General features: G+C 35.4%; 1 protein-coding gene across 4 annotated transcripts in view; it reads right to left on the bottom strand.

The window, feature by feature from the left end:
• FBXL20 (F-box and leucine rich repeat protein 20) overlaps nt 1–21,132 on the bottom strand; it is a 108,604-nt gene that overhangs the window by 18,216 nt on the left and 69,256 nt on the right. For all 4 annotated transcript variants that reach the window (XM_023652605.2, XM_070227412.1, XM_023652606.2 and 1 more), the window contains 6 exons: nt 18,932–19,006; nt 17,547–17,641; nt 16,870–16,938; nt 3,948–4,043; nt 1,896–2,022; nt 572–646 (listed from right to left, as the gene is read on the bottom strand). In XM_023652605.2, the coding sequence (XP_023508373.1) occupies nt 572–646; nt 1,896–2,022; nt 3,948–4,043; nt 16,870–16,938; nt 17,547–17,641; nt 18,932–19,006 (537 nt within the window). The remainder of the gene's footprint in view (nt 1–571; nt 647–1,895; nt 2,023–3,947; nt 4,044–16,869; nt 16,939–17,546; nt 17,642–18,931; nt 19,007–21,132) is intronic.

Below are 21,132 nucleotides of genomic sequence, written 5' to 3'. Positions count from 1 at the left end.
TCAAGGCAAGACAGAAAAGCTACAGGTGTATTGTCAATGTTCTAAGACCCTGAATAATTTCAGCAAGTTCTCTGAGCAAAATTCAGGAGTTTTGGGATAGACACAAAAAAGCTGATAGTCTAAACAAGCCAAATGTAAACTACAAATACTACTTGAAAATAATTTAAACGGTACATTTTGCTTGTCATCTGTTTAAATCAGTGTGGTTCCCAATAGTTACAGTCCACTAATAGGTCTTAATTGGTATGATTGCAATTAATTTACCAAAAATATTTTAAATACTGAAGTTTGTGAGTAATTTACTTCTAAAAAGTAGAGTTTTCTTAAGTCAAAAAGAAAGGGGTGGAGTTGCAGTTAGCTTATGTGGAATTCTGCATAAGCTACCCTCTATCTAATGTATGTCAAAGCCCTCAGGAGTGCATATTGTCAAGTATGCAAAGAATCATCTGTGCGTTTACTGTGTCCCCTGGGTTGAAATGGAAAAACCCATCGTCTTGATGACAGAAACTCTTACAATAATATTACTGAAATGAATTATTAATACGGAAGAGTTGTGCGAAGGATGGCTTACTAAGCAAGTCTGCAAGTTTAAAGTCACCAGTTCAGGACAGTGTGCACCTATGTACTTCAGTGCTTCATCTTCTAGCTAGAAAGATTAAAAAGAAAGAAAAAAAATGATTACTGACACTGTTTCAAAGGAAAAAGATTTAAGAGTGTACACATTGATCGATATATTCTAAACAGCCAACCAAGTTTCAAAGGAACAAGGAAACAGAAACAATGAACTATGATCACATAAGGTGTAATTCACATGATTAGTATGGTTATCAGTATTTTTCATCAGTTCTGACCACATCAAATTCCTATTATCACCAAATCAAGGAAAAGATAAACACTGCCTAACGTTTATGAATTTTTCTTCTGATAAATTAAACATGGCTCACAGCGTTTTGCTAACGGATTATGAAACTAAAATAATTTTCACATTTCTACACTCCCTATAAAGTCTTTTGAAAAGAAACTTTCGGGAGCAGGAGCTGAGAAAGGCATCCATAGCTTATCTGCTGCTGGTAGATCAGTGCCATGCGCACAGTGCAGAGAACAGATGGCAAGTAATTGATTATAACGATGCATTCCAATCAATATTTTTCAGGATTCCATAAATAACCAGAAGCTCAAGCTGTTGTTTTAAGGCAGTCATACTTCCAAAGCTGTTTCAAACAATGGAGCTCCTCCCATTACGGTGAAAGAATGAAGGTATTTTTAATGGAATCCAAGGCCTGGTTTTAGTAACCATTAATAAATTAAGGTAATAAGAGCCTAGGCCTACTTTGTTGTCAGTCACTTCTAAACCCACTCTTGACCACTTCCTTCCAGATGCTACCATGTCACTTTTTCTTTTTCACTGTAAAACACTGAGATAGTAAAATTTTTAATGACAAAATACGTTGGATTTGTAATGTGACTGGAAATAAGCATCAACACTGTAAAATGTAGGTTGCTGTATACTTGGCACATTTAAGAAAAGCTCCTGGTGGTTAAACAACTAGTGAAAATTGCCAAGACTACCTTCCTTGCCTATCTAGTTCAAGATCTCAGGCAGTGACAACATGGCATGTTTTCCTTTTCAGATTAAACTGCATGAAACTCTTCTTGACTATGGTGCATGCTCAGTATCATTTTGTCTCCCCATCTGGCCTCCTCTCAAAAATTTCTCTTTGGTCAGATGTTAATTCTTCTTATATTTTTTTACTCTGTGGAAAACAAATTTTTAGTAAGTATGTATCTTTGGTCAATAATATGTAACAACTACATATCCCTCAAGCTAACATCTTGGGGCTATCTACAAAGTTTATGGTTCCTCTATCATTCATAAACACTACATGGAGTATTACCTGTGTGCAGCCTTTTAAGAACAAGGCCTTGAGCCCTCCACAGCCTCTCACTAGTGCTTGGATGCCATCCTTGGTTACTTGGTCACACCACGAAATGTTCAGTTGCTCCAACAGTGGACATCCCTCACTTAGCAAAAAACAAAATGAAACAAACATATGACTAAATCCAATTCCAAAGGCACCAAATTCTTATTTTATTGACTATTTAGTCAGGGAATGGATACAGCCCCATGCTATGCTACAAGAACATACATATTCATATACATAAATCTACTTAATGTAGATTTAGAACATAGGTTATCCCATAACAACAACAAAAAAAGCAGATTTATCAATGCTTGTGGTGTTCATGTGGGACTGTATCAGTCGGAGGGCCATCTCAAATCCACCTTAACCAACAAGCACAAACACAATCTTGTTTTCCAGATATATTAGATTTTTATGGAGGTTTATACTTTTCAAAATATATCCTTTTTGCACTTATCACATATTTAAAAGGTCTCTATATAGGAAATGTAAAGTAAGTGACTTGTTCAGGTTAACAGTAACTAAAGAGTTTAGATTCAAACCCAGATTTTCTATCAAATAAATCTATTATTTATTAGAGTAATAACAAAAACATTTAAAATTTTACTTAAAAAATTACAAGGATGTATAAATTTCCCTTATCTAGGAAGTATGTAGACTACTTTTTCCACAGGCTCAATGTAGGATATATTGTATTCACTATCTGCCTTCTATCAAATACTAGCTTCATCTTTGATCTCTGATTTCACATTTGAACTACGGAAGAATCCTGAGCTCTATGACATTCTTTGGAAAACATTGCTTTAATTGTTTCATAAAATAAAGCCAGGGGATCTTGGTTCAAGTTCATTCTTCAACATTAATAGTGTGACTTTAGGACGCCTTCCCAAACTTCTCTTAAACCAAGGTTAGCTGTAGCCCCATCTATGTTCTCCCCAAACTGACATACTCACTTCAATCACAGCACTTGTCACACTGCAATATGATGACATGCTTAGGGGTTTTTTTTTCCTCCCACTGGACTCTGAGCAACTTAAGGGCAGCAACAATATCTTATTCAGTTATATTCTACGGCTGAATCACAGTACCTCGCATTCAAAAATGTTTTGGATTTTCTTATCTATAAAGTGTCTGTCCTATCTACCTCACAAGGTTTTCAAATAAATGAGATCACTTATACGAAAATATTTTATAAACTATAAATGTTGTTATATTATCCTACATGGCCAACAGCCTTAGATACATATGTGCTCAATATTCACAATGAAAGTCTAAGAAGGAGCCACACTTTTAGATTACTTATACTCAACTTAACTAGATCTACATTTCTTCTTTTAATAGCTTAATTCTTACTATTCTTAAACGTAACCAATACATGGGACCACAATCATTTATAAAAGGAAGACAAAAAAATAAAGTTACAAAGAGAGTGGGCATTTCATTCTCCTTTTAAGATATATCTTCTGTAATGTACTTTAAAAAATACATTAACATTGAAACAATTAAAACTTATTGAGTGCTTACTACATGGCAGAAACTCTGCTAAGAACTTTATATATATTAGGTTGAACCACACGAAGACAAAAACTGTTGAATACTGGCAACTTTATATGGGTTGGTCTAATACTATCAAATAATAATAATCCTATGAGATGATAAGGAAAAGCTTACAAGGATTATATTTGTTCAAAGTATGTGATTGATAACCTGACTCCAGAGCACTGCTTTTATCACTAGGCTATAATAACATGTGCCGTTTGTGGGGGGTGGGGGAGTGGATCAGGAGAAGCCTTCATAAAAATCTAATCATTCATGTGTAAACTGGACTTACACTGTTCAGAAATCCCAGTTACGTCTAGTCATTTCACCTGAATGTGTCCTGTAATTTGGGCAAGTGATAAAATAAAAGACATATTCTGAACTACAGTATATATCCCTAACACAGTTTCCTTCAATTCCAATTTTCAGTTATTAAAAAAAATTATTTGTTCTGATAATTGGACATTCTTGTTATAAGAAATTTACCTCAGAGCTTTTAGAGACATGTTTGTTATTGATGTACAGGAAGCCAAGTCAAGGTGCCTGAGTTTGGAACAGAACTTGCTAAGGCTAGTACATGTACTGAAAAATGGAAAAAGGAGAAAATAATGAATAAACAAATAAGAAAACATCCTTAGTATATCATACACAATTCTCATTAAACACGTATGTGTATATAAGAACTGTAAAATTTCCATACCCCAAATAAAAGCAATTATAAATCCCGGGACCTTTCACGTTGAATAAGAGGCAGATGTCATTCACACAGGATAAAAAGAAGCTGTGCTATGTATGAGAATTTGCATGAGGGAAAGATGGTGCTTGATTCTCATCTGGAAATGTTAACAGCTACTGAAAGCAAATTACAGACATGCTAAGAGATTTGCATGCACTCTGCAAATCCAGGAACACCAGAAAGCTAGCCAGTACCTGCTAGCAAGCGGTGAAATATGAAGACTGAAAGCTCTGCCTCTGCTCTTTCACTTAAATCTCTGCTCAAGATAACCTTTTGCACAGCAGTAACAAGATAATTGCGTTTTTGCAAGGTATACAGAGGATGGACCAGTACTGGGCTGCAACAAGCTAAGTTATGTAATATTACTATCTACTTTCCTTTATGAATTTCTTAAAGGCCCTTTCCCACAGTGGTCAGGTTCTCGGTTTAATTTTTTTAACTTATGGGAAATTTCAAATATACACAAGAGTGAATAACAGAGAACACACACATACCATTATTAAGCTTTGACATTTATCAATATTCTACTATTACTATTCCATCTATTTCCCCTCCTTTTATTGTTCCAGTATTTTAAAGCAAATCCCAGACATATTATTTCACCTATAAATATTTCAGGACATTTTTCTAATAGATCAGGACTTAAGTCCTTGGTGTCTGATATCCAGTCTCTGTTCAAGTTTCCCCAATTGTTTCACAAATGCCTTTGTCAAGCTGATTTGTTCAAATTAAGATCCAAATAAGAGCCAAACATTCTACTTGGTTGATGTTTCTTAGGACCTTGTGTGGTACTGTTTCCAGTTCTTCTGGGTAGACACCTAGGAGTAGAATTGCTAGGTCCTATACTAAGTTTATGTTTGACTTTTTTTTAATATTGTCACCTGAGCTAACATCTGTTTCCAATCCTTTTTATTTTCCTTCTTCTTCTTCTCCCCAAAGCCCCCAGTACATAGTTGTATATTCTAGTTGCAGGTCCTTCTTGCTGTGCTATTTGGGATGCTGTCTCAGCATGGCTTGATGAGTGAGGCTAGGATCTAAACTGACGAAACCCTGGGCCGCCAAAGTGGCGTGCACAAATTTAACCACTCAGCCATGGGGCTGGCCCCTATGTTTGACTTTTTTTTTTTTAAGATTTGATTTTTCCTTTGTCTCCCCAAAGCCCCCCGGTACACAGTTGTGTATTTTTAGTTGTGGGTCCTTAGCATGTGGGAAGCCGCCTCAGCATTGGTGCCATATCCGTGCCCAGGATTTGAACTGACAAAACACTGGGCCGCCAAAGCAGAGTGCTCGAACTTAACCACTCGGCCACGGGGCCGGCCCGTTTGAATTTTTAACAAACTGCCAAACTGTTCTCCAACGTGGCTGTATCATTTTACATTCCCAACAGCAATGAATGAAGGTCTCAGTTTCTCCACATTCTTGCTAACACTTGGCAGTGTCTCTCTTTTTGATTATAGTCATCTTATTGGGTATAGAGTGTAATCGTATTATGACTTTTACAATTCTGTAATGAACATACTTTCTTCTGCTTATATTAGCCATTCGTCTCTTTCCTTGGTGAAATGTCTATCCAAGTGTTTACCACATTTTTAATTGGGTTGCCTTATTATTGACTGCGAGAGTTCCCTATATATTCTTAATATGTTTTCTTTAATTTCTCTCAGTAATGTTTTCTGGTTTCCAGTGTAGCTATCTGGCACTTCTTTTAGAATTATGTTATCTGCAAGTAAAGACAGTTTTACTTCTTTCCTATGCTCTTTTTATTTTTTCAAACTTACTGCACTGGCTAGAATCTCCAATAGAACACTGAACAGAAATGGCCAGAGTTAACATTCTTGTCTTTCTCCTGATGTTCGGGTACAGCACTCAGTCTTTCACCATTAAGTGAGCAGTAGGTTTGTCACAGATGCCTTTGATCAGATTGAGGAAATTCCCTTCTATTCCTACTTTGCTGAGAATTTTTATCATGAATGGATGTTGGATTTTGTCATGCACTTTTTCTTTATCTAATGATGTATTAGTTATCTATCATTGCATAACAAATTACCCCAAAACTGAGCAACTTAAAACAACAAATCTTTAGTATCTCACAGCTTTGGGGTCAGGAATATAGGCACAGGCAGCTTAGCAAGATGCCTCTGACTCCACCTCTCACAAGGCTGCAATCAAGGTATTGGCCACAGTTGCAATCATCTCAAAGGTTAACTGGGGGCAGATTCCCTTCCAAGCTCATTTCGGTGGCTGTTGGCAGAACTCAGAAGGTCCAATTCCAAGCTCACTCATTTGGGTTTTGGTAGGTTTCAGGTCCTTGCTGGCTGTTGGCTGGAGACCTTAGTTCCTTGCCACATGGGCCTCTCCACAGAGCTACTCACAACAGGGCAGCTTGCTTCCCCCAGAGCCAGAGCCCCGAGAGAAAGTAGAGCAAGACGGAAGCCACAGTCTTTTTGTAACCTAATCTCCAAAGCGACATCCAATCTCTTCTGCAGTATTCTATTGTTAGAAATGAGTCACTAGGTCCAGTCCATGCTCAAGGGGAAAAGATTACACAAGGGTGTGAATACTAGGAGGCAGGGATTATTTGGGGGCCATTTTAGAGGCTGCCTATCAAACTGAGATGACCATGTGGGTTTTGTCCTTCATTCCAGAGGGCAGTAAATCTCACCAGTTGTATGTGGCCCACAAGTCAAGAATGGTTTTGACGCTTTTTAAATGGTTTAAAGAAAATCAAAAGAAGATACTATTTAGTAACATGCGAAAATTATATGAAATTCAGAAGTGAGCACCCAGAAACAGTTTTATTGGAGCACAGCCATGCTCATTTGTTTATGTATTGTCTATGGCTGCTTTTGTAAAACACCAGCAGGGCGGAGTAGTTGTGACAGTGTCTGTATGACCAATGAAGCCTAAATAGTTACTTATTCAGCACCATATAAAAAAAGTTTGCTGACTCCTGCTTTATTCTACTAACTACTATGAGATATTACATTAATCAATTTTCAGATGTTAAATCACAATTGTATTTCTGGGATAAATCCCACTTGGTTATGATCCAAAATCCTTTTATATGTTGCTAGATTCAGTTTGCTAAAATTTTGTTAAGTACTTTTGCATTTGTGTTCCTGAGGGATACTGATCAGTGGATTTCCTTTTATTGTGATGTCTTTGTTTGGCTTGCTATGGGAAGAATACTGGCCTCACAGAGTAAGTTATGAAGTGTTTCCTTTTTTCATGAATCAGTTTGAAGATCAGTATTATTTCTTCTTTAAGTATTTGCTGGAACTCACCAGTGAAGCCATCTGGGCCCGGGCTGTTCTTCGTGGGATGATTTTGAATTGTTCACTGAATTTACTTGTCATAGATCTGTTCAGATCGTCTATTATTTTCTTGAGTCAAATTTGGTAATTTGTGTCTTCCCAGGAATTTGTCCATTTCATCTAGGTTTAATTTGTTGGCATAAAGTTATTCATGATATTTTTGAAGTCCTCTCCTTCATTCTTGCTTTTGATAACTTGTGTCTTCTCTCTTATGTTCTTAGTCTAGGTTTGTAAATTCTTTGGATTTTTTTCTCTTTTCTTTTTTTTGAGGAAGATTAGCCCTGAGCTAACTACTGCCAATCCTCCTCTTTTTGCTGAGGAAGACTGGCCCTGAGCTAACATCCATGCCCATCTTCCTCCACTTTATACGTGGGACACCTATCACAGCATGACTTTTGCGAAGAGGTGCCAGGTCTGCACCCGCGACCTAAACCAGTGAACCCTGGGCCACCGAGAAGCGGAACGTGCGAACTTAACCGCTGCATCACCAGGCTGGCCCTTGGATTTTTTCCCAAAGAACTAGCTTTTGGTTTCATCGATTTTATTACTGTTTTTCTGCTTCCTATTTCACTGATATCCAATCTAATCTTTGTTATTTCCTCCTTCTTCTTGGTTTGGGCTTAGTTTGCTCTTCTTTTTCTAATTTCCTAATGTTGAAGTTTGTTACTGATTTCAGCTTTCTTTCCTCTTTTCTGACATAGGAATTCAGAACTCTATCACTGCTGTAGTTGCATCCCCTAAATTTTGATGGCTTTTCATTTTCTTTCAGTTGAAAATATTTTTAAAATTTCTCTTGTGATTTTTGTCTTTAACTAATGGGTTATTCAGAAGTGTGTTGCTTAATTTGCAAATACTTGGGGTTTCCCCAGATTTTGTTCTCTTATGAATATCTGGTTTTAATTCTCTAGTTCTGGTCAGAGAACATTGTATATGACTTTAATCTTCTTAAATTTATTAAGGCTTGTTTAGTGGTCCAATCTATGCTCTATCCTGGAGAATGTTCCAAGTCTGTTTGTAAAGAATATTTATTCTGTATTCATTGGGTGGAGTGTTCTATTTGCGTAGTATGCATTTTTCCATCTGTTTACTTTTCAACCTATTTCTGTCTTTGGATCTGAAGTATGTCTCTTGTAGACAGTGCATAGTTGGGTCGTGTTTTTTAATCCATACTGACAATCTCTGTCTTCTGGGTGAAGTGTTCGGTCTGTCCACTTTTAATAGAATTACTGATATGGTTGGATTTTGTGTCCCATTTTGCTATCCTTTTTCTATCTGTTTCATACTTTTTTTGGTTTGTTTTTCTGTTTCTCTTTTACCGTTTTCTTATGTTAAGTGTACCATTTCAATTCCTCTGTTGATTTTTTACTTTTTTTTTGAGTTATTTTCTTAGTTTGCTCACAGATTACAATACGTATCTTAATTTACCACAATCTATTTCAGAATAACAACTTAATTCTCACAAAACAGGCATTTTGCTCCAATATATCACCATTCCCTGCTCCCACCTTTGTGCTTTTATTTTCATATGTTCAAATATATTTCATGTATTACTTCTATATATGTTATAAATCTAACACAGTGTTATAATTATTGCTTTATATAGTCTTATATCTTCCAAAGAAGTTAAAAGAAGATATGAGAAAGTTACGGAGTCTTAGATTCACCCACATATTTATCACTTCTGATGCTCTTCAGTTACCAATTCCTATGGATTTGAGTTACTGTATGGTATTTATTTCCTTTCATCCTGAAGGACTTCCTTTAGTATTTCTTATGAGGCACATTCGCTAGCAACAAATTCTCTCCGTTTTTGTTTATCTAGGAATGTCATAACTTGGCCTTCATTTTTGAAGGACAGTTTTGCTAGACAGAGAATTCTTGTTTTTTCCTTTCAGTCCACTGAACACGTCACGTGGCTCTGGCTTCCACTGTTTATGATTAGGTTATCCATTAATCATATATTTCTTGTATATGAGTTATTTTCCTCTTGCTGCTTTCAAAATTTTCTCCTTGTTTTTAGTTTTCAACAGTTTGGCTCTAATGTGTCTGGGTGTGGATATCTCTGTTTTTATCCTTCTTGGGTACACTGAACTTCTTAGACCTGCAGAATAATATTTTTCATCAAATTTGGTAAGTTTTCTGCCACTAATTCCTCACATTTTTTTTTCTGCCCCTCCTCTCACCTAGGATTCCCATTTTACGAATGTTGGTACTCTTGATCTTGACCAACAGGTCTCTTGAGGCTCTGTCCATTTTTCTTTAATTCTCTCTGTTCTTCAGACTGGATAATTTCTACAGATCTTTAAGTTTACTGATTATCTGTTGTGCTATCCTCCCCCTGCCAGCTTTACTGAGATATAACGACATATAACACTGTGCAAGTTTAATGTGTATAATGTGATGATTTATTAAACAAATACATCATCAAATGTTTACCACAATAAAGTCAGTTAACATATTCTTCACCTCACATAACTACCATTTTGCTGTCGCTTTGTGGAAACATTTAAAATCTACTCTCATAGCAACTTTCAAGTATACAATACAGCATTGTTAACTATAGTCATCATGCTGTATATTAGATCCCTGGAACTTGTCTTATAACTACAGGTTTGTATCCTTTGACCAACATCTCTTTATTTTGTTCTATTATCTTTAATGTGCTATTGAGACTGCTAGTGAATTTTTCAGATATTATATTTCCAATTCCAGAATTTCCATTTGGCTTGCATTTTACAATTTCTATCTCTTTACTGACATTCTCTATTTAACAAGTCATTGTCATTATACTGTCCTTTTATCACATGCAAATACTTCAAAAATTGAGATATAATTGACATATTAGTTTCAGGTATACAACAAAATGATTGAATATATGTATATATTGCAAAATGATCATCACAATAAGTCCATCCATCACCACATACAGCTCCAGTTTTTTTCTTGTGATGAGAACTGTTAAGATCTAATTTTTAAAAATCTAGTTTTAGTATATATGACTTGCACATATTTTTAAGTTTATCCTTAAGTATTTTATGTTCTTAGATGTTACCATGTTATATTCAAAAATTTTTTAAATTGTCCCATGCTGGTAGATAGCTACAAAATTGATCTTTGCCTATTTGTCATGTTTCCTCACTTGAACCATATCATGCCATTTATTCCTTACTTTCCAATCTGCATGCCATCCCCCATCCCTTTATTGTACTAAATGGACTTCCAGTATCATGTTGAATAGATGTAGTAGACCCAAGACCTTGCTTTGTTTCTGACCTTAGGGAGAAAGTGTTCAGTCTTTTATGAGTAAATACGATGTTAGTAGGAGGTTTTTCATATACAAAATTTATCAGGTTGACGAAATTATCTTCTCCTAGTTTGTTTAGAGATTTTACCATTAATGGGTATTTAATTCTGTAAAATACTTTTGTTGGACCTATTGAAATGATCATACGATTTTTCTTCTTTGATCTTTTATCAAGTTGGAACTTAATACTGATTTTGCATGTTAAAACAACCTTGTATCTGGGATAAATCCAAATTGATTATGATTTATGACTCTTCATATACTGTGAATTCAATTTGACAATATTTTCTTAAGGATGTTTACATGTCCATGAGGAACACTGGCCAGTAGTTTCCTTTTCTTGTAATTCTTGTCTGATTTTTGACAACCTCAAAAAATGAGTTAGAAAGTCTTCCCTCTTCCTCCTCCTTCATTTTTTTGAAAGATTTTTTTATGATTAATATCATTTCTTTCTGAAATGTTCAATAGAATTCAATACTGAAGCTATCTAAGCCTAGAGGTTTTTTGTTTTTGGTGGTACGGTTTTTAATCATCAATCCAATTTTTAAAGACATAAGGCTATTCAGATCTTCTATTTCTTCTTGTCAGTTTTGGTAATTTGTGTCTTTCAAAGAATGTATCCATTTTATCTAAGCTGTCAAATTATTGGCATAAAATTGCTCATTATGTTCTCTTATTAACCTTTTAATACGTGTAGAGTCTATAGTGATATTTCTTTTTACAATCTTGGTACTGGCAATTAATGTCTTCTTTCTTGACTAATCTAGACAGAAGGTGACCAAGCTTAATGTTTTTTTTTTGTTTGTCTGCTAAGGAAGATTGGCCCTACGCTAATAGCTGCTGTCAATCTTCTCTTTTTGCTTCAGAAAGATTGTCACTGAGCTAACAACATCTGTGTCAACCTTCCTCTATTTTGTATGTGGGACACCACAACAGCATGGCTTGATGAGTGGTGTGTAGGTCCTTGCCCAGGGTTCTGAATCCGCAAACCCCAGGCTGCTGAAGTGAAGCATGGGAACCCAACCACTATGCCACTGGGCCGGCCCCCTAAGCTTACTGATTCTATTTCAAAGAACCAGCTTCTGCTTTCACGGATTTTCTCTACTCTACGCCTATTTTTTATTTCACTGATTTCCACCATTACTTTTTCTCTTCTTTCCTTTTACTTATTGTGGATTTATTTTTCTTTTTCTAGTTTTCTAAAAACTAGATTTAGAGCCTTGACTCTCAATCTTTCTTTTCTAATGTAAGCATTTAAAGGTATACAGTTTGCTCCAAGCACTGCCTTCGGTGGATTCCACAAGTTTCAAACGTTGTGTTTTCATTATCACATAACAAAACATATTTTCTAATTTTCTTTGTAATTTATCCCTTGGCCCATGGGTTATTCAGAAGTGTAATACTTAATTTTTAAGTTTTATAGATAAGTATTACTGACATCTACATTAATTTTGTTGAGGCTATAGAACACATTCAACATGATTTCAAGCCTTCTAAATTGATTGAAATTTGTTTTACAACCATTATTTGGTGTGTCTTATTGAATATTCCAAGTGCAAAAGAATGCTTTTTTGGGGGCTGGCCTGGTAGTGTAGTGGTTAAGTTTGTGCACTCCACTTTGGTGGCCCAGGGTTTGTTGGTTCAGATCCTGGGTGTTGGACCTACACACCGCTCTTCAAGCCACGCTGTGGCAGCATCCTACACAGAAGAACCAGAAGGACTTTTAACTAGGATATACAACTATGTACTGGGGTTTTGGGAAGAAAAATAAGAAAAAAAAAGGAAGAGTGACAACAGATGTTAGCTCAGGACCAAAAAAAAGCATACCTTAAAAAAAAAAAAAAGAATGCTTTTTGGGGTGCTTTTTGGTACAGCATTCCATAAATGTCAAATAGGACAAGTTCACTGAAAGTGTTTTCAAGACTTCTATAGCTTTCTACTGTTTTTTTGTCTACTAGTTTAACCATTTACTAAAAGAAGAGGATACTATTTAATATCTTTTCCATTTACCCTTTTTCCTGATGTTTACATCATTTGATATAAAAAAAATCAGTAAAGTTTCCTGTCATTAGTAATAGTATATCTTTTCCCATCCTTTTACTCTTAATCTCCATATTATCTTTAAGTTTTCTTTAAATTCTTGAGCATATATGTACTTGTTTTTTTCTTTTGAGGGAGATTAGCCCCGAGCTAACATCCATGCCCATCTTCCTCTACTTTTTTTACATGTGGGATGCCTGCCACAGCATGGCTTAATAACCAGTATGTAGGTCTGTGTCCGGGATCTGAATTGGTGAACCCCAGGCCGCTAAAGAGGAGCGTGTGAATTTAACCACTACGCCACCAGGTTGACCCTGGCAACTGCTTTTTTAAAACTCTTTTTTGGTCAATTTTATAATCTCTGTCCTTTCTAGGTCTGTTTCTATTGACAGGTTTTTCTTCTGGTTCTTCTTCAGCTATCATTTCCTGCTTCGCTGCATGTACTGTAATTTTCGACTAAATGATGAAAATTCTGTATGCTACATTTCTGAGTGTCTAGATTTTGTCGTCTTCTTTAAAGAATGTTGAGTTTTGATTTGGCAGGCAGTTAAGTTAGTTGTGGTTCAATCTGATCCTAAATTTTTTCTTTTAATCATTATTAGGGCAGGTTTAGTTCAGCTCTACTACCAAGGAACGAGCTTTCTGAAATCTCTTTCTAAATGTCCCAAGGTGTTCCACGAGCTTTCTCCATTTTGTGTAGTTAGAACTTCTCCAAGCCTTATTTAAATTCTTGGAATTCTTCAGTTTACAGTTTCCCAGTAATTGCTCTTTCCTTATTAGATGTTCTTTGCCCAGCTTTGTGGGGTCTCAATATGTGCATACATAGTTTACTATTCAGCCAAATCTATGTAGATTTCTGTAGACCTTTTCTGAGTAGTTCCCCCTTCTCTAGACAGAAATTACAGCCACTCTGGTCTCCCTGAACTCTGATCTCTTTCTCTTCAAATCAACCAGAACTTTGTGCTCTTCTTGCGTTCCTTCTCCTTGTGCCATTATCTGGAAAATGCCATCAGGCTGAAAGCCAGGGTAATCATATGGCTTACCTCATTTGTTTCTCAGTCCTGTGTTGCATGTTGTCTAACATTTCAAACTGGTTGTTTCCTATGTTTTGTACAGTTTTATAGTTGTTTACAGCAGGAGGGCAGTTATCATCATGGTCAAAAGCAGAAGTCTCTGTCTTTGATTTTTAAAGTTTGTATAATTTTCTTCTATATTGTGTTTAAAATATTGCATTTCTAATGTCACTAGTTCAGGCAAAAATCTGAACACTGACCAGTGGTTATTTAACGATTTTAAGATATTAAATTTTTTTTGCAGGAGTGATAAAGTTAATGTGCTTTTATCTTTTAGAGATGCATATTTTAGAAATGCATATTTACAGATTAAATAATACGATGTCTAGGATTTTTTTCAAAATAATATAAAATAAGAAGGGGTAGGTGAGTGGGGGTACAGATGAAACAAGATGAGCCATAAAGGGATTAATTTCTCAATTATCAATTTGAAGCTACGTGATAGGTTTACTATACTATTTTGCCTACTTTGGAATGTTTAAAATTTTTCATAAGAAATCAAAAGTCAGTAGAAGTAATTTCTCTCTCTGTGATTATAGCTCCAACTTGACATGGTTAGGTTTGTGTGTTTTGTTTTCAATTTTTAGGGACTGCTTTGATTTCTTTTTGACTTAATTCACGTTTGCTTTTTTTTCCTCCCCAAAGCCCCAGTACATAGTTGTATATCCTAGTTCTAGGTCATTCTAGTTCTTCTACGTGGGATGCCACCACAGCACGGCTTGATGAGTGCTGCTAGGTCCGTGCCCAGGATCCGAACTGGGAAACCCTGGGCTGCTGAAGCAGAGTATATGAACTTAACCACTTGGCCATGAGGCCAGCCCTTAATTCATGTTTTAATTATGTAAAACAATTACATGGCTATTAAAGTAAAATTATAAAACATGATATTCAGAGGTCTCCCTTTCATCCCTGCTTGTTCATGCCTTCTCTCTCCCCCATAAGTAACTATTTGTATCAGTTTTTGATTAAATAGTTAATTACTGTTTCTTTTTGAAAATATAAGTAAATACGGAAATATATTTGGATTATCTCCCCGGCCCTACAAAAAAGTATCTTATTATACAAACTCCTCCATAGTTTGCTTTCTTAATTTAACAATATGTACTGGAGATCACTCTGGACTACTATACAGAGATTCTCCTCATTCCTTTTATTTAACCAGTCCTCTACTGATACACATTTGAGTTGTTTAATGTCTTTCGCTATTAAAAATAATGCAGTATTTGTTATTACAAACAGTAAAACTTAATAGCCTCGTATATAAATCATATTATATTTTTGCCAGTGTATTTTTGTTATCTAAGATAGATACCTTGAAAAAAGAGTAAATAATATGTCACTTTTCTAGATACCAAGTAGTCAAATTCTCAATCTCTGTAACATTAAGTATTCTAAGGAAAAAAAATAAACAGGTAATTTATCTAAAGTAAATGAAGGGCTACTGGTATAAGTCATGGTGGGGGAGGGTAGTAAATTTGTCTCTCACATTAGAGGTTTCCAAATCAATCCATAGGAGTAATACTTGTTAGCAGAATTAATAGCCATAAGTGTCTTTCAGACACTTTCTATATTAAAAGTTAACAGTGTTGCAACCTCAAAGAAAAGAATAAAATAAACAATGTGTACCCTGTACTTGGAGTGTCTTCCACTTCCCTTTGTTCAAATTCTAAAGATCTTATGAGGCCTTTCTGAACAGGAAGATTCAGTGAATAATCCTGGCCCCTCTCTGTGTAAACATGCTTCTTCAATGGCTTTGCTTCACCTCATGATAAGCAAAAATTTCCCTACATAGTATTTAAATGTTATTTGATATATGTTATTATCAATATATATCTTTGGGCTGAATGTTTTTCATGTCTACCTTTTATGTCTATTGTGTCTGTTGACAATAAACTCTCAAGAATAAAGGATTATGGTTTTTTTTTTTTTTTAAAAGATTGGCACCTGAGCTAACAACTGTTGCCAATCTTTTTTTTTTTTCCTGCTTTTTTTTCCCCCAAACCTTCCCAGTACATAGTTATACATTTTAGTTGTGGGTCCTTCTAGTTGTAGCACGTGGGACACCACCTCAACATGGCCCAACAAGTGATGCCATGTCTGTGCCCAGGATCTGAACTGGTGAAACCCTGGGCCCCCGAAGCAGAGCGTGCAAACTTAACCACTCGGCCACAGGGCCAGCCCCAGGATTATGTTTTATTTCTTTCATATTGTGACTGACACAGACACAGTGCAAAATATTTAAAGAGTCGTTTAACAAATGCTCTCAGTGCTCTCTTCAGCAGCACACATACTATATAATAATAAATGCTCTCAATATTGATTATCATAATCAATGTTTAGTCCTGTGTTTAAGATTTTACATCTTTTTATAGAATTATCTGTTTACTTTGTCTTTTGAATGATAGCTCCTAGTATCTTACTGAAATATAAGTAGTCCTAGTAATTTGTATTATTAATATCTCTACTGCATATTCACTGACTACAATTTTGAAGTTTCACTTTAAATATCAAGATAGGAGGGCCAGCCCCGTGGCCAAGTGGTTAAGTTTGCGCACTCTGCTTCGGCAGCCCAGGGTTTCGCCTGTTCGAATCCTGGGCACGACGTGGCACTGTTCATCAAGTCATGCTGAGGCGGCGTCCCACGTGCCACAACTAGAAGGAGCCACAACTAAAAATACACAACTATGTACCAGGGGTCTTGGGGAGAAAAAGGAAAAATAAAATATTAAAAAAAAAAAAAAACCAAGCTAGGATTTGGGCCAGATTCCAAAATAAGTTTCTTATTCCATTTTTACTTTAATGTCACTTTCAGCTTTTAAAATCTCTTTCCTCTATAAAACCAAAATGAAATTTGCTAAATGTGTTTAGTAGCCTGTATTTAAAGCTAACGTAGGCAGGACACAAGGGACTGTGACTTACCCTTCTAAAACAAAATACTTACGCATCTGTAGTCTTTGTACACCCATTGAGATTCAGTACTTCAATGTTCCTACAGTTTTGTGCAAAGGTCCTTTACAGGAAAGAAACAAAGTAAAAGGTGTGAAATTAAATGGGCACAATTCAAGGCATTAAAAAAATAATAATAAAAGATGTTATTGGTAATATTGGACGTTGGTACAAAAGTAGCTCACAATTACAAACAAATTAATGTTCAACTATAAACTTTTAAACATTGATCTTTTTGTCAACCAAAGTTAAAATTATCCTTTTTGTGTGTGTGTGTTGTTGTTTGTTTTTTTTTTTTGGTGAGGAAGATTGGCCCTGAGCTAACATCTGTGCCAATCTTCTATTTTATGTGGGATGCCACCACAGTGTGGCTTGATAAGCGGTTCTCGGTCTGCACCTGGGATCCTAACCTCCAAACCCCAGGCCAACAAAGTAGAGCATGCAAACTTAACCACTATGCCACCAGGCTGGCCCCCAAATTATCCTAACTTTGAGTAAACAAACTAAAAAAGAATTTACTCAAGGTTCCAAAACAATCATTTATGATACAGGGAATCTGATTTTTTCAGAATAGCCTAGGAATATAAAAACTATTTTAGCCTTTTCTGAGTGAGATACTATTCTTCACTTTAAGAGTCAAGATGATCAGTTAATCAGTAGTTATGTTCTTACCTTAATGCATTGTCTCCTACGCCAAGACACCCACGAAGACTTAACTTTCGTAAAAAGCCCCCACATCTTTTAGAAATATTCTCCACTACCCGGCCCTGTAAAAAAGAACAAGTAAACAGAAAGATAAGCCACCGCATTGTTTTTGAAAAGAAAATATCCTCATTTTTATTAATTTGTAAACAAGGATGACATCTGTTCATTTTAAAGACCTAATTAATTATGAAAATTTCAACTTACTATAAGAAAGCTTTCCTCATTAACCCATCTACTTGAAAACATACCTAAACCCTCTGTTGTTATTTTGTTCAATTTTCAGATACACTGTATTAAGAAATGGTGCTCTGTAGTTCTCTTATGCCACCATATTAATGTAGACTGCCCTCCTGGTTATATCGCAGTTACTGAAGAACATTAACTCTCTTTATTATTTCTGTATCCTTTCCAAAGTGCTTACTATAATACTGTAAACACATGAGAGACTCAGTGAACACTTAATGAAAGCTTGTTTAATGATTTTGTGGGTCATGTTGCTTTAAATATTTACATCCATAAGGATTAGAGAAATGTGAAAAAAAAAAAACCCACCATAATGTCAGTGGGTATTATTTTAAAAGCACTTTCTGAAAATAATGAAAGGTTCATGTGAGGCTCTTTCTAAACTTCTTACATGAATCCTCAAGACAATTAAGTTTCACTGGAACGTAAAAAAAAAAAACCCAATTAAAAAAAAAATCTAAATCTAAATCTCATTTAATCCTTATAACACAATGAGGAAGCTATCATTTCCACTCTCCTGATGAAAAACCCAAAGACCACAGAGCTCAAATTCAGGTTAGAATAATTTAAGCTTAAGCCATTATGCTTCTCCATCTCAGAGATAATAGGCTATACTAAGCAATGAAATATGTGGGAAGTGAGAAAAGAAAGAAATCTCTCCCTAGCAAAATAAATGATTTTGGCTTTATTCTTTTTTCATTCTCCATAAAAACTATCCATAGGCTCCCCAAGAACCAAAACGCTCATCTCAAGAATAACTTATGCAAATACCATCCCCCAACAAGTTGTTAACTCTACTTATTCTTCAATAAACACACACCAAAAGACTTCCTTAAAATAAGCAAACACAGGTTCACATTTCCACTGCAAAAAAAAAAATTTTTTTTAGTCCTATTAGAACTAAATAATTTAGTCTTTTTTGAGTAAAATAATTCTCAAAAACTGAACAAGCTCTTGGGAACGTTGCAGGCTCCCACGAAGTTCAGATGCAGTGAAATTAACAGTTTCCCTCTCCAGGGAAAGGAGATTTATATGGTTGGGGCTAATCTGTGCCATGCTGTAATTACATTCTAACAAGAGAAATGGGGCCACACACCACATAATTATACCTCAATATCCCTCTGGAAATCAAACAGGTCAATTCGCTGCCAGTTACTGCCATCCAGAGCCAGAACATTCCAGGCCTATTGTGAAGAAAAAGAGACAGAATGAGCAGAAGCTGAAATGAAGGGGAAAAACAGCAAAATTCACATTCATAAATCAACCTACTGATGAATGAAACCTACCAAAAAATTTCTCACCTCCCCACCATTAATTCCCAAAAGGTCTGCCTTATTTCTGATTCCTACTTAATTCTCCAATTAGATTATGTCATAAATGAAGGGGTTATAGAAACTAGCAACTATGAAAGATCTTACATTAGGGGGGTGGGGAAAGGACAGGTTGTGATAAACAGCATAGTCAGAAACTGTTTTCTAACTGGAAGATTCTAGTTTCTAATCTCAAAATGAGATAGTTCAGCTGATGAAAAAAATCAAGTCTGTTACTCTATCCCTCAACTAGGAATAAGTTGAGGGTGAAACCAAAGAAAGGACAGTACTACGAATATTGCTATGTTCGATATATATTTGCTATCCATAGTATCACTTGGTTGGTGACCTGGGACTTAGAGAAGATACCATCACTTCTCCATGCACACAACAGAACCTTAATGCCTTCCTCACTACCAATTCACTCACTCAGGCATGTTTTCCAGTTGGTCACCTTTCCCTCCAACTTTATTCAGGGGTAATTTTAGAACAGTGAAAGTTTAAGACTTCTCATACACTTCTTTGGTAAGCTAAAGGGAGGTAAGAAAGTTTCTAAGCTTTTCAACTTTTTAGGATTAGGTGAAAAATGACTCCAGTAAGAGTTAATTTGTTGTAGATCATTCTGTATTTCAATCAGAAAGCCTTTAAAAGTTTTCCCTATTAAATTTAAAGTATAAAAAAAGTCTTAATATTCTTGAGTTATAAACTTAGAATATCATCTCTTACTACAACAAATTAAAACACAGATTCAATACTGAAATTCTAAAAAGGAAATTGTGGATACACTTATAAGCCACAGGGTAACTGTCACATAATCAGCAAGAAATATTGTAGGGGTAAATAGTTATTACTCTAGAAATCTTTAAGTTTTTCTCAGGAGTTCAATGTTACTTTTCTTTCTGTGGCTTCATATTTTTCCAATGGTTTCTTGAATGGCTAGCCATGGGAGACACATATAAAACTTTTAAAGATCATTTGTTTACTAGATTCTTGGGCTAAATATACCTCTGATTTGGTTTGATAGTTCTCATTTCCTTACACTACTTTCGCCAGACGCAAGAAACATGCCAAACTGAGACGAAGATTGGGATGACAGGTTCTTCTCTAGAGTTGCGTGTTTTTTTTTTAAACAGATTAATTATATACTTCAAGTACAGAGAATAACAGGATAACTACTGATGTACCAACTATACAGATTTAATGAAAATTGGCACTGTGCTTTTCTTTCTTCTAAGTTAAAACATATTAAGAGGAAAAAGGAACCTGCAAATGAAAATAACAATTAAAACTCACTCAAATCAACATTCCTGAGATGAGACACTGCAACCAAACAGGTTTAGACACTAGTCTGGGTAGTTTCCCAATGATGACCTTGGCTACATTATGGAGACACAAAGGAAACCCCACTCATTTGTACCAGCCCTGTCTAGAGCAACCATTCAAGTGCCAGAGACAGAAATGTCATGAATAGAAATCATCAAAATACTACTAATTGTTTCCAAAATAGCTGATATACAGATTCAGTACGGTTTTTAGGATGCAGACATTACATTAAATGCAATGTAGTAAGACATGGTGAATTTTCTACAGAAAGTTTTATGGGTTTTCTTGAGGGGGAGTGGTGTTGGTAATTTGGAAAAACTGAGTCCACCTACAAAGATAAACACAATACTCTATGATATAACCAATATTACATATCCAGCACCTGAGATTGTATCTGGTACATAGTAGGTTCTCAATAATATTTGTTAAATGAGCAAGCAAAAAGGCCAGCTTATAAGATGATACTTGTAGGTATTCATTTTATTAAGTTAATTACTATGTATCTGTATTAGAAAAGAGACTAGGAATGGTTCATAAAGCAATTTACTCACAACAGAGATTCTATTCTTTCTATTAGTGGCAGCAAATAAGATTATGATGTTTCACTGTTTTGTCACAGCAAAGTCAACTAACAAAAATGGGTAATTAAATGTATTGTAGAAACCAACTTTGAGAAT

The sequence above is a fragment of the Equus caballus genome, chromosome 11, assembly GCF_041296265.1.
Source record: "Equus caballus isolate H_3958 breed thoroughbred chromosome 11, TB-T2T, whole genome shotgun sequence".
NCBI classification, from domain to species: Eukaryota; Metazoa; Chordata; class Mammalia; order Perissodactyla; family Equidae; genus Equus; species Equus caballus.
The sequence above is the reverse complement of the archived record's forward strand: the minus strand, read 5'-3'. Positions and strand labels throughout refer to the sequence as shown.